Genomic DNA, 14370 nt, shown 5'->3' on the forward strand with positions numbered 1-14370 from the left:
CCCTAAGCGGAAGATACTCGGCAAGCGACACGAAAGAACCCCGAGAATTGCGCTCGGGAGTTGATCGGCGAGAGTCGCACGCGAGAGATACGAAAGAGCACCGAGAGTTGCCGAGCATGCAGCGTGGGTTATAAATACCGCTGCGTTGCAGCAGCAGGATGATTCCGGTGTGAGCATTGCAGCAGAACACATCTGCCTAAGTCAAGCGAGCATCCGCGAAATTCTCCCCAGCAGAGCCGAGCGAGAGCCGAGCGAAAACGCTACTCGTTAGCGAGAGCCGAGCTAGAGCCGAGCGATAAGCTGGGCAACCGAGCCCACATAGCCATCGGCCGAAGCCGAAGTGGGACCCGAAGTTCCGTCCCCGAGTGGACGAAGGGCACGAAGCCACTGTACCCCGAAGTGGGCCGAAGAAGGAAGCCGAGACGAGGAAGACGGGCTCAGCTCGCCGACATAGCCGAGCGAGCCGCCCCAGAAGGAAGGCAGCAGCAGTACCGACACACCACTCGGGCGGAGCCGTGCCGGAGCCGAGCGGAGGCCGAGCGAAAGCCCTTGTCATATTGGGGCGGAGCCGTGCCGGAGCCGAGCGGAGGCCGAGCGAAAGCCCTTGTCGTGTGGGAAGGAGCCGAACCAGCAGCGCTCGCGAGAGGGAGACGAAGCACAGCCGCCCACGAAAGGGCGTGTATAAAAGGCGCGGTGGAGGGAATTTCTTTCAATAAACTTATACAAGAGGAATTCCCTGCGTTTTCATTGTCGGTTCCATTCGGGAAGATTCGCCAAGGGGACGAAATACGGAGCAATTCGTAACAATGGCGCAGCCGGCAGGATCTAATACCCCCTTAGAGATGGCGACCCTGAACCGACATGTAGAAGAGCTACGAGCTCTGACAGCCCTGAAAGAGGCAATATTTGAGAAGATAAACGCGCTAACACTGAACATCACGAGTGTCCGCGAAATGCAAGCCGAACAGGGACGGCAATTAAATTCCCTCATGCAACGAAGTATCAGCGAAGAATCTCCGTTTCATGCTGCAAGCAGCGACCGAGGAGCACCGACCAGGGATAGGCTAATCCAATTCGAGGAGATACCCCAGCAATCGTCGGCGAACAGCATCTATGAGGAATTCTTTACTGTGGAGATAGAAAATACACCGGAGATGAGAAGAGAAGTCCCTCACCCAACAAACGAGGTGACACGAGATCCAACTCGGCAAGCCAATCGTAACGGAGGCACGGAAAACCCGATCATGTCATCCGAACAGCTACGGAGGATGGGTCCGAGCTCAATGGGCGGTGATATTCGGCCGCAAGACCGGCGTGAGGAGGTACCTAGGAGAAGCCTTGGGTTTGGAGACACTCGGGTGCTCGGTAGAGAATCAACTCGTGTGGAGACACCGAATCTAAGAAGCCAGGACCGACCGGTTGCCGAGCCCACACGAAGCCAAGACGTTCGTGGACGGATCCCGAATCCAAACGAGCCGAGACGAGATGAAGGTTATCGAAGTCCACGTGGAGCAGCCAAGCTAAAGGCTGATCAGTACGACGGGAAACGACCGTTGGAGGATTATTTACTCCATTTTGAGATTGTGGCGACTGCCATGGAGTGGAACCTGCGAGAAAAAGCCACTATCCTCGCAGCTTCATTGAGAGAAGAGGCACTTTCGGTGCTGGCAACGATCCCTCCCGAAGATCACGGTGACTGGACGAAGTTGGTGGCAGCTTTGAAGGTTCGCTTTGGTCGGGAGCATCTCCGAGATTTGAGCCATGTGGAACTGAAGCTACGCAGACAGAGACCGAAGGAGGAATTGCCGGCGTTCGCTGCCGCTCTCCGAAGACTGGTGCAGAGAGCGTTTCCCGATTGTCCGGCAGTAGCCCAAGATCGCATTGCCTCTCGGCAGTTCCTGGACGGGATTAGCGACATGGAGGTACAAGATTGGGTTCGAATGAGCCGACCTGAAACCCTTGAATCAGCATTATTAATGGCGATGGAGTGCGAGGCTAATCGCCGTGCCACCCGATCATCCCGACCACACAATCGAGCGTGGGGTGCAGAAGCTCAGCCCCCGAGAGAGGAACGAGACAATGCGAATCGGAGTATAGAACGCCCGATGGATTTGGCCAATCAGCCCAGGAGAGGTGAAGCGTATCGACGAAGAGAAAACCGGAATCCTCCGATCCCAAACCGAGGGGGCAACGAAACCAGAGATGAGGAGTCCCTCGCACGAAGTGCACGGTATATCCGTGAGGTCAGGGAGAGGCGCGTGAGCGAGCCAGCTCAAGAAACTCCCGAAGTTGACCGAGGCCCCGGCCAATCCCGGACTCGACGCCCAGCTAGGCAACGCCGACGACGGGAGAAGAAGAAACAGAAGCAGAAGGAACGGAAGAGAAATGGAGAGGTAGTAGAGAAGGTTTAAAAAGATAAAAAAAAAGAAAAAAAAAAATGAATTAAAAATCAAGAAGAAAGAAGAAGAAGTGAAGTATGCAGAAGAAAAATTAGGAAGTAAGAATTGAAATTTGAATTGCAAAAGAAAAGAAAATGAAGTAAGCTCTGGGCGTAACCGAGAGAATTAGGCTAATCGGGACGATCAGTCCAAAAGGTGGGGGCATTGTTACGCCCGGAAAAATAAGTTGTACGAAAGCCCCACGAAAATCACCGACAACAAATACCCGCAAAGGCGCACTCGTGCCCCTAAGCGGAAGATACTCGGCAAGCGACACGAAAGAACCCCGAGAATTGCGCTCGGGAGTTGATCGGCGAGAGTCGCACGCGAGAGATACGAAAGAGCACCGAGAGTTGCCGAGCATGCAGCGTGGGTTATAAATACCGCTGCGTTGCAGCAGCAGGATGATTCCGGTGTGAGCATTGCAGCAGAACACATCTGCCTAAGTCAAGCGAGCATCCGCGAAATTCTCCCCAGCAGAGCCGAGCGAGAGCCGAGCGAAAACGCTACTCGTTAGCGAGAGCCGAGCTAGAGCCGAGCGATAAGCTGGGCAACCGAGCCCACATAGCCATCGGCCGAAGCCGAAGTGGGACCCGAAGTTCCGTCCCCGAGTGGACGAAGGGCACGAAGCCACTGTACCCCGAAGTGGGCCGAAGAAGGAAGCCGAGACGAGGAAGACGGGCTCAGCTCGCCGACATAGCCGAGCGAGCCGCCCCAGAAGGAAGGCAGCAGCAGTACCGACACACCACTCGGGCGGAGCCGTGCCGGAGCCGAGCGGAGGCCGAGCGAAAGCCCTTGTCATATTGGGGCGGAGCCGTGCCGGAGCCGAGCGGAGGCCGAGCGAAAGCCCTTGTCGTGTGGGAAGGAGCCGAACCAGCAGCGCTCGCGAGAGGGAGACGAAGCACAGCCGCCCACGAAAGGGCGTGTATAAAAGGCGCGGTGGAGGGAATTTCTTTCAATAAACTTATACAAGAGGAATTCCCTGCGTTTTCATTGTCGGTTCCATTCGGGAAGATTCGCCAAGGGGACGAAATACGGAGCAATTCGTAACAATATAGATTTTCGAAAGGATGTTTCTGATTGAAAATTATTCAGCATATTATAGTACTTGTACCTTCATTTTACCTTTAAATTGAATTATCGAATTGATGAACACTTCTTGTGGGAAATATTGATGTTAAGTGAATCGATTTGAATAGAATTCATACACTCTATTAAAGCATTATGTATGTATGTGTATGAATTCTAATTCGATTATTGGATTGGAATATCATAAATTGCAAATTTCTCTGCAACTTCATTATCCATCACTTCAATGTGTTTAACGTTTTAGGAAAACGGAATAGTGATGTAGAATAGTTTTTTAATCAAATATAATATGATAAGTTTGGGCAAAAATTTATTATATATTTATATTCTTGTTTTTATTACTATTGAAAATATAAATTTTAAGGAAAAAATAAATAAATTGGGCAAAATATTTTATTCGGTGGTTTTCTATATAAGGCATCAAGAAATTATTATCTCTTGCGGAATTGTGCGAAAGGTTACTGTAGTTTAATTTTAAATCGGAATTATAAACAAAATTCACAAATAAGAAATTTCTCTATTGTATTACTTTAATTTATTAAGTCTTGTGAATTAATGCCCTTTTTTTTTAAATTATTTTTCTTTTTAGGAAAGACAATTTCTCGTGGCTTCTATCCTAATTGAATTTGTAGTGTCATCGTTATTTTATATCCTAAGAGCACTTTATTTGCCAGAACTCAGTCCAGGTGCAATCTTTCTGGCACTCTTCTTGCGATCTCAGCTCACAAATACCGTCACTGTAGGATTAATTTTTCTACCAAAGTTGTGGTATCAACACAAGCAGGTAAGCGACTAAATAAATTACTAAATCCCTCCATTATTCTTTGGTTTTGTGCTCGAGGGGTATTCAGTTTGAATTAAATTCGTTACATTGTATATAAAAGTTTTTTTTTCCATTTTTAAAATTGTCAAAATATAGTTAAAAATTATTTAAATCTCAACATAAATTGAATAATTAATATATGGAACTCTCTAAGAGGATTTATGTGGATTAAAGCTCATAATCCCTCAAAGAGATTAAACCAATTTTATATATTTTTACCTTGATTCTGGATCAATTGAATACCTCTCTCGCATTATGTTCCTTCTTCCTTATTTTATTTATACTTTTGCTTTGACTATATATTACATACTATATATAGCATACATACATATATCATATTTGACAGAGAACATAGCTAATTTTGCCATTAATTACTGTCGTACTGCTTTTATTAAATATTGTTATAGACTTATGTCTCTCAAATTGACTTTCATAATCTCTTCATGCATGTCTCCTTGACTCAACTAATTTGATTTAACTTTATGTATTATCCTACTTAACATTTAGTTCCTTTGCCAATAAAAATTTATATGAAGAATTTTCCATGCAATTCGTTCTCTATAGTCTCTATAGTTCTTCTAGCGCTCCAAGTTTCCCAATATTAATTAATTACACACTGATGTGACCAAACACAATGGTTACGAAGAAAACAAAAGTTACTCCCATTCCAATATTATTATTTCCTTTCCATCATGTTTTGTGTTGTGAAAGACAAAGAGAAAAAAAAGCTTCTTCCTTTCGCTCCTTTTGCGCGGCATACCTATGTCTTTGACCTACTCTCTCTCTATGAACTGTTTACTGTGGATATGTTTGTTGGTGTTTGCATCAGAATAGCTTGCAGGTTCGTTCCCTAACGCAAGAACTATCATGCCGCTTACCTGTGGATGCTTTTAAGGGATCCCACGATGTCTCCCACCATGGGGGCGGTAGTGCCGTCGGTGGTGGTGGAGCATGCATCCTCGGTGATCCGGATATTGGGGATTTGAGCCTCTCCGAGATGAACCCGGAAGATATAAGAGCAGAACTGAAAAGGTAAATACAATTTCTATCTCTTTATACTACTATTCTCACTTCTTATTAAATTTCAATACAAAATTGAGCCCTCCCTTGTCTAATGTTCTTTTCTGCACAATATTTCTCTTTCATTGTAGACTGTATACACAATTAGAAATTCTGAAAAATAAGACACTGCGACAGGATAATCCGCATATTAGCAAAAGACGTGGTGGCAGAAAGGTGGCTCACCGGAGATTTTCACTTCAGGTTTGTCTCTTTCGCAGAATTTTCTCACGTATTTTCATCCCTATATTGCCCTTCCTTGCCCTCCCTTCTCACACAGTATTACCTACTTGATATATATTTTCTCTAATAACATTTTAAGAGATATTATTCTCCCTCTTTCGTTTCCAACCACTTTTTCTCTTCACTGGAGACGAGAATTATTGACTTTGCTATATACGTAACGCTTAACGAGATGAAGAGTAAATTAAGAAAGATGGACAAACAACTTTAAGGCAATCGATCTTCTCTAGGCACATTATTGCAATATGATATACATTTTTCTGTATTTCTATCCCAATATCGGAAATCAATTAGAAAAGTCAATCATAACGCGTCCAGTTATAAGAGTTGGTGTCCCACAACGTGTAGAAGTTTGTTAATGCGTTGTAATACTATTTGTGAGCAGAATTAGTGGACAAAATTGATTTTTTGTGAAATTCGTCAATTTGATGGATAAAAATGGTCATATCTCTGGTTCTATAAGACCTACAGAAATTTCTTGACTAGTTTTGGAAAGGTATTAAAACAGGCTATAAATTGAAATAACTTTCAATAATTTTCAAGGTCACCTCCAGAACACAAAATGGCGACTTTTTGTTTTACAAAAACATTTTTTGGCATTTTTCGTCTTGAAGTAATCGTTTTAGAAGTTTATGATGTTCTAAAAAGTTGTAGAGAATTGCAAAACCTTTAATTTGATACTAAGATGAGCAAAATCGGTCAAGCGGTTCAAGAGATATAGCTCTTAGAACTTTTAAAATTCTAGAATTTTTCAAATGGCCATATCTTCTAAACGGCGACATAGATTTTCTTCATTTTCGGACTGGGGAAAAATATTGAGTCAGGCTACAACATATCAAATTTTAAAAGATTTGCCTAATGGGGATTCGGAGATATTGCCCCTTAAAGTTAGGCAAATTTTATTTTTGATTTTAGCGCCTCTTGCGGATGTTTTTGGAACTTGGAATGTTCTAGACAGTTGTAGGGCTTCTTGAAACCTTTCATTTGAATCTGAGTAGGTCAAAATCGGTCAAGCCGTTCTCGAGTTATATTGAAAAAACACTTTTTGGTTTAGGCCGCCATATTTGCTAAACCGCTTGACCGATTCCCAAGTATGAATTATCGATGAAAACGTCTTATTGAGCTCTACAACATACTAAAATTTCAGACCTCTAGCTGTCAGGGAACTGGTTGACGATAGTTCAAAATGGCGGATGGCGGCCATCTTGGATTTTGAAAATGCGAAAAAATGAAAATTTTCACCCACATTTCTATAGAAAACTTCAAACCGGAAGTCTCTATCTGTTACCGTTCTCGAGATATAAGGCAAAATGTGGAGTCCAGGCCGGCCGGCAGGCCGGCAGGCCGGCCGGATCAAAAATTTTCCACCACCATTTTTGGAATGTGGGATGTCTGAAACGTGCTCATACCAAGTTTGAGCCCGATCTGAGGTGGTCGGAAAATCCGACGATTACAATACTTGGTGTTGGCCACGAAGTGGAACACCAACTAATACTAGCGTAAGATAATTCTTACTAAAAGGGTAATTTATTTTAAAACATGTCGTAATAAATAGGAAAGTCAATTAATACTCGAAGTTGTGGTATACCAGCTAATTGCATAATGCTCTCCAATCTTTAATAAATAAAATAAGTAAAAGTCCTAATAATAGTCTAGATTTGTTTTTTTTTACAATATTTTCCAAAGTATTTCAAAATTTTATTGTCACCAAAATCATGATGAGACATCTGGTATATAGCCAATAGAATATCTCTCAGTGATATATTAAAGTACAGGCTGGCAGTTACAAACTTTTAAAATCATGTTCTAATTTCCTGGGAAGATAACAAAAAAAATAAAACACCTTTTTTGACATTTTTATGGGGTTTTAAAGCAAAATGAAACGTTTCCATAAAGATTTATAATGCGTGCCAATACATATTAATATAGAAATTAGAATATAGGTATCCTCAAAAAAAATCAAATTCTATACAATTTTTTTTATAAAAGAATAACGAATGCTTTAGCGAATTCATTTTCCCATCCAACATTAAAAAATGTTACATACCTATAAAAAAAAGATATTCTCATGATTTCATCAAAATAGAAGTCAATAATTTTAGTTTTTCGAGAACTGTTTTGTTTTTGAGTTTTAAAGATTTATAATAATTTTTAGATTCATTTTCATTTAAAAAAATTGTATTTTTTATTAATAGCTTTCAAAAAAACAATTCTGTTGATTTGCTTATAAATGCTTAATTCGCGTAATATATAATCTAGTAGACTGATTAATTCCTTAACGTTAAAACATTTATGAAACAAGCTTGATACGCCTTCGTATTTTCCACTCTGCCACTATAGGATCATCTGGAAGAAAATCGGCAGACATGTTAAATGATGAAATCAATGACATTATCATTATGTTTTTTTTTTTTCAGTAATGAAAGAAGCATAAAAATATCTTATCAAAAATAACCAATGAAACATTAGCGTGAACGTTTCAAATATGTTTCATATACAATAATGATGTCATTATATGTATTTTTATTTATGCATATTGTACGCGTATTCAGATTGGTTTCTCAAATAAAGTTTTTTTTTTCAATTAGAAGCGCGTATGTAAACACATTATTTAGTTTCCAATCTTTTCTTATTTGATATAAGACTCCTATCATTTTACAATTTATAACGTTTATTTTTACACTTTTCCTCGACTCCTTCTTGCATTGATTTGTTAAGTTAGATAAATCCTATAAACACTTTAAATATATTTTAGTTAAATTGCATCTACAATATATATTAGACCTCTGTATAGATAGTATCAATTTACCAAATATTAATAAAATAATCGCCAGCCGTTGGAAAATATTTAACCAAGACAAAAATGCTTTTTAAATTATATTATGATTATTGAACCTTCAAACAAAATTATACTTACCACCAATTAACTGAAATTTTAACGAGAATTTTGGTATATGCATGCAATAAAATAATTATGACCATCATTAATAAATTTTCTGGCGATGATTTTTGCCAATATTTGGTAGAACATTTTAATATGGATTTATTGCAATATTGCTAATGAACTTTTACAATATACATATATTTTTTTTCCATATAGCAACACTAAAGAAAAAATAAATTTTTTTTTGATCCATTAAAAAAATAAACCCCAATATCGTAGAAAAAATTCCGACTATAAAATATCTTTTGTCGTCTTGCTTGCATTAATGACATGTAGAAAAAAGGAAGTAAGGATAAGGTGAGAGTCATCCAATAATTCCCTATCTCATCCCATTATTTGCACAATTATACACAATTTAAAGACAATGTGGCACTGAATTTCTGGTGGAAATAAAAAGGGTACATACATATAACTTCTGTAGATGAATTAAATTTTGTCCAGAATTTTTACTATGTACATGGTTTTGAATTTTAAAAGCGTTCTACCTGAGGCTCCATCGTACTGTAATTGTGACTAATATATTCCTTTTACAATATCTCTCTCTTTCTCTCTGAAATATCTTTGGGCATTCTTGAAAAGGCTTTAAGTGCAAAGCATCGGAGCAACAGACACAATGCCCACGATATGGAGGTCACCGAGGCTGAACCCTCTCGTACACCTGAGGATTCCGTATGCAGTGCTGAAGGTCCTACGGACACTGGCGGGGAATTGTCTGCGGTGTCTGCGTCCAAATGAATCCCCCACACGATGTTCACACACACCCACCATAAAAAAGTTATTCAATAAGGAATAAAATAAGAGCAAAGAGAGTATCTTAATATTTTTAAGGATATAGAATTGTGCGAAAGGACAGAAGCATTTCCCTTTGCTATACAACATTTTTTTGTGTACAGTGGACAAGCATATAGAAAGTGTGAAAAGAAAAAAAATATTATTAAAAAAAAGGAGAATTATTGTTATCGCATAATTGTTATGAAAGACGCAAAAACAAATGAAAAAAAATTTCTCAAAGTTTATTTAGTAGTCTATTCTGCAAGGAAGTTTCAATGAGGAAACTGTTGGAGACTTATACACACAATATGTCCTACATTAGAGAAAAAAAATCAAATAACATAAAAAGCGAGTCGCCAAATGGGAAAGAGCTTCCCATACAGGAAATTTAATGAGTTTTATCGCTGTGACTTGTTTCCGTGTAAATATTATGCGCTAATATGAAAAAAGAGATGTGAATAGTTAAAAAAATGTATTTTAATTAATTAAAATCACTGATAAGAAAGTTGAATGCAAATAAAATTTAATTTGCATTAAAAGGATTGAAATTTGTGTAAATAAATGTACCAAGTTAGTTAAATCGATCTCATTATATTGCAATTTTTGAATTGAGAGCTGATGGTAAAAGAAATGGTAAAACTTTAATTGCTGCATATAGCGTAAAATGAATAAAAAACAATTACAGCGAAAATAAATTTCCATATAAATTGTTTAAGCATCAGTCGGTCAGAGTTGGAAAATACATACAACCATTAATCACAAAAATCAAGATTTTTTAAAAGATTACCTATTTATCAATAAAAAAAAGAAATAAATATTTTGATAAAAAGTAGTTATATATTTTTGAAGATATGTTATATTTTTATAATTTCCCGAATCTTAACAATCTGTCTGTATTATTCGGTGGAAGACCACAGAGGAAATATCAAGGTCATTTTTGATCTCTTTTACTTATATTCAAAGAATTTCTAACTTGGAAAAGAAATTAATTAAAATCTAGGAAAACTAAATAAAATCTCTAAATTTTTGTCGAAACAGTGGAATGAAAAATAAAAAAAGTCTTGTTTTTTTTTCAACGACGTTTCGATCCAGCGACGTTTTAATTATATTATTAATATTTAATTAATAATTTAATATTATTAATTTGATGTGACATATTATAATTTCTTTGGTATTTTTCTGCATTTTTTTATGAATCTTTTTTTTTACGTTAATTTTCTATTTAAAAAAAATTATCGATCTGGGAAATAATTTTCCAACTCTGATGTGAACAAAAACGTAGTGTGAAAGTCACATTAACCACCGAGTATAAAAAAAAGAGCATTAAAATAGATTTTGAATTCAAGGGAAATACACTTGTATGCTATGGGGGACCAAAATGTCCTGATTTATGATTAAACAAATAATCAATAACTTAAATAGCTTACCAGGCTTACCATATAATGGTGAGTAAATGAGAAAATGATAATAAAACACTGTACAGACACACAAAAAAATGTATTCGTTGAGAAAAAGAAATGCAAAAAAAAAATGTTGTAGGAAACAGAATGAAGAATTACCTCCCAGATGTAATTAAAAAAAAAGAATATTAATGCTAAATTATACAAAAGAATAAATCACTGTAAATTGTTTGATGAATGATATATACTATAAAAAAAATTGAAAATTAATCGAGTAAATGAGACTTTAAGAAGAATCAATCGTGTCTCAAACGAAATAATTTTTTTTCTCAACGGGAAGACACAGAAAAACCGCCCAAAGTGAGAAATTTTTCACACTGAAAAGATTGTAAACTTTTTATCAATTCCACCATGTATTCATTGAGAGTCAGATAATAATGCCAAAGTAAAAATAATGTATTAAAATGGAGTAAAAAAATGTAATAGAAATGAATCAAATCGCAAGAATCAAATTTCCCAGATTGTTGAAGGAACTGCGGGGAAAAAAAGGATTCTCAGCGAGCATTTTGCAGAGGAACTTAAATAAATGGAAGAATGAGAAAAGGAGCAAGATGTAAAGTTTTTATTTGAAACTGATGCATATTTATGAATTCTAGTACAATAAAATGAAATAAAATTAGAAAATATAATAATTTTTTTTATTTGCTTTGATATTTCAACGGGATCGTTAATTATGAGATTTTTCCTTTTTTAAACTTGTTTTTTTTTATTCTCTTAAAATCCTATAAAACTCTCTTCTTAATTCTCTTAATTTATGTGAAAGTGTGTGTGTTCACTTCGCCGCAATCGCCAATTTGTGTCTTGTCTTTACAAAGGAAAGGTGTCACTGCTTCGCAAAAATATTTTTTAATGTTAGGTATTGTTTGTTTGTTAATTTTGAGTTTTTCACTGATTTTCGTTGGAAAAGGACCCTTAAAGTAATTTAGGAAAGCCAAAGATCATCCGCGAAATGTGGATTCTGACAAACTCCGCAGGTTCGTGAAGGATTTTCCCGGAAATTGATAAATTTCTTAAACCTAACCTTATTTTTTTTCTCAGGAAGGACATTTTTTGTGTCCGGAGACAAGGATGTCCACACGGTGGGAAGGGATCCCACATGTAGTCTCATAATTGAGAATGACAAGTCCATCAGTCGCGTTCACGGACATTTGAAAGCATCCCCGGAGAGATTGATTGTCGTGGACACAGGATCGCGATACGGAATCTTTTTGAATGAGAATATTTCGAAGATTGTACGTTTGCCCATAAAGGAGGATGTTGAACTGAAGAAAGGGGATGCTGTAAAGTTTGGGCGATTTGACAGCAAATGGTGTGTGGAGAAGAAGGAAATCAATGCCTTGTCATCATGCCTCCAGGGAGAGGAGGCTGGGAAATGGCAGAAGAATATGCAGGTTCTATGTGGAAAAGTCCAAAAGACCTGGACAAATACCTGCACACACTTGGTCATGTCAGAAGTGGTTGTTACCATGAAGGCTCTCTTGGCTCTTGTTTCGGGTGTACCGATTGTTCTTCCGGACTTCTTTGCAGCCCTTCTCGAGAGCGTGAAAATGGGCACAGTGCCACCCAAAGAGGCGGATTTCCTTCCACCAATCCGCGAGGATAATCTCTCGATGCAGAATTGTTCCTTCCACCCCGACGAGGAAAGGCGCCGGGTGTTTGAGGGGAAACGTTTCATCTTCCTCAGTCAGGAAGTCATGAATCGCTATGAGGCAGTAATTCAAATGGCTGGTGGAATCTCAGTGAGCATTGAAACATCAACGCCAAGCCAGCGTTCATACGTACAGCTGAACACAATTGTAATCAGCTCGGATACAGCACCAGGAGCACGAGAGTGGGAGAACGTGCAGAAAATCGAGAAGAATCTCAAAGAGAAGGGCTGCCGTTTTATTCCCGACAAGGAAATAGCTCTGGCAATTGTCTTCAAATCCACAAGGAAGTTCTGCAATCCTCGGTACAATTTTACAACGGACTTCCTGACTGAGTCCAGTGAGAACAATTTGAGGGGAGAAATTCTTGTAGAAGATACTCCAAATTTCAATAAGACTCCACTGGACAGGTCGCACATTGAGCTTCCGGAAACTCATCCAGATCATAATTCTGTGATTGCGATTGAGAATCCTCCGCTGGTACAGAGTGAAGATTTGATTGAAATCCCAAAGAGTTTCGAAGAAGCTGTGATGGAGGAGCCAAAGGTAGCAGAAAAGCCTCACAGGACAGAGAAGGCGCCCATGTTGGAGAAAACAACAAAACAGGATGTGCCTCAGAAACAGAATGAGCCACAAAAGCATGTGGAGCTTAAAGCTGCGGAGAAGAGGAAGCGACTGTCATGGAGAAGTGCAGATAAAGACATTGCCGCTCCACCTGGAAAGACTCCAAAGAAGAACTTGGAACACATGGAAACTAATTCGTTGCGTGCAGACCAAGAAAATCGACCAAAACGAAATGAACCAGATGCACAGTCAGGGAGAAAGCGGAAGCTCAAAAGTCTCATTGATGACCCTCTGGATTATTTCGAGATGACTGTCAAGAAGAAATGTACAAAGCCTCCAGATAAGACTCCAAAGCCTTCTTCACACACCCAGGATTCGTCAAGCGCTTCTAGTTCCTTCACATCCAGCAGCAATCTATCCAACATTCCACCTTCAGTGACCAAATCCACCGGTTGGCTAAGCAAGAAGTTTTTTCAGATCTCGCTAGAAGATAGCGAAATCAAAGATGAAGTGAAGGATGAGGAAGACGATGAAAACTCAAAGTGGGTCAACTCCCTGAAAGCGGCTGTGAAGGTGCAGACAAAGGATATGGATGTATCAATCAGGGACATAACAAATGAACCAGTGGGCACCGGTACAAGCAACACCACAGATAACACATCCCGAAATTTTAAAGCTTTCAAGAAGAAGCAGAAGTTCATCTCACAGAAGGTGGTCGAAAAGTTGGTGCAGATCAGCTCCAGCAACTTTGAATGATCTGCAGACAAAGTGCCATGTATACAGGGTGCATACGAAGAATTTTTCATTGAAATAAACCTCTTTGCATTTCATTAAATGATTCTCTTTGATTTGTTTTTGTGTGACTCCTTGAAGATCATTGAAATGCATGAAACATTTGCGCTGATGTTTCATCATAAATTAAACAATTTTGCGAAAATAAGTATAAACTCTCGCTTTTAGACTGAAACATCATTTTGAAGAAATAACTTTTTTACGTTAGGTATCTGGCGCAATAATAAATAAAGTAAAACTGCAGCTAAAAAAGTCGTTTGAATTGGCAATTTTGCATCGATTCTACGCAATTGTTTTTCAGTGACAATTTTCTCAATTAAATATTTAGTAATTAGGTGTAGGAATGCTTGAAGGAGATTGAGAATTAGTGAAACTTTCGATCCTTGTTCAATAAACTGATTAATAATTAATTATTGAGCATATTTTTTCAGCTGGTAGTTATTACCAATTTGATCCTCCGCGTTGTGCCAAATGATGGGTCCTCCACCAAGTGTTAACGATATCTGAATCTATTTTTAGTCATCTACATATGATTATGGTT

General features: G+C 38.6%; 2 protein-coding genes across 8 annotated transcripts in view; both read left to right on the plus strand.

Annotated features, from left to right (window-relative positions):
* LOC129789532 (probable G-protein coupled receptor 158) overlaps window positions 1–11451 on the plus strand; it is a 49804-nt gene extending 38353 nt beyond the window's left edge. For 2 of the 7 annotated variants that reach the window (XM_055826374.1, XM_055826373.1), the window contains exons 7-11: window positions 4117–4311; window positions 5246–5382; window positions 5502–5613; window positions 8873–8893; window positions 9176–11451. In XM_055826374.1, coding sequence (XP_055682349.1) covers window positions 4117–4311; window positions 5246–5382; window positions 5502–5613; window positions 8873–8893; window positions 9176–9331 — 621 coding nt within the window. In that variant the 3' untranslated portion in view covers window positions 9332–11451. Of the gene's footprint in view, window positions 1–4116; window positions 4312–5184; window positions 5383–5501; window positions 5614–8872; window positions 8894–9175 lie in introns of those variants that run through there. The other 5 variants (XM_055826376.1, XM_055826375.1, XM_055826371.1 and 2 more) reach the window with 4 other exon arrangements.
* A 152-nt stretch (window positions 11452–11603) lies between these two features.
* LOC129789533 (nibrin) lies at window positions 11604–13872 on the plus strand. Its single transcript, XM_055826378.1, has 2 exons — window positions 11604–11801; window positions 11866–13872. The coding sequence occupies exons 1-2, from the start codon at window positions 11777–11779 to the stop codon at window positions 13791–13793; spliced, it is 1953 nt and encodes a 650-aa protein (XP_055682353.1). The 5' UTR covers window positions 11604–11776; the 3' UTR covers window positions 13794–13872.
* The last annotated feature ends 498 nt before the right edge of the window (window positions 13873–14370 follow it).

The sequence above is a fragment of the Lutzomyia longipalpis genome, chromosome 2, assembly GCF_024334085.1.
Source record: "Lutzomyia longipalpis isolate SR_M1_2022 chromosome 2, ASM2433408v1".
In the NCBI taxonomy this organism is placed as follows: Eukaryota; Metazoa; Arthropoda; class Insecta; order Diptera; family Psychodidae; genus Lutzomyia; species Lutzomyia longipalpis.

Bases quoted from the DNA above. Each gene is read 5' to 3' on its own strand.
- LOC129789533 (XM_055826378.1), top strand. From the start codon at position 11,777: ATGTGGATTCTGACAAACTCCGCAG. The intron at 11,802-11,865 runs GTTCGTGAAGGA...TTTTTTTCTCAG, and splicing joins GATTCTGACAAACTCCGCAG to GAAGGACATTTTTTGTGTCC.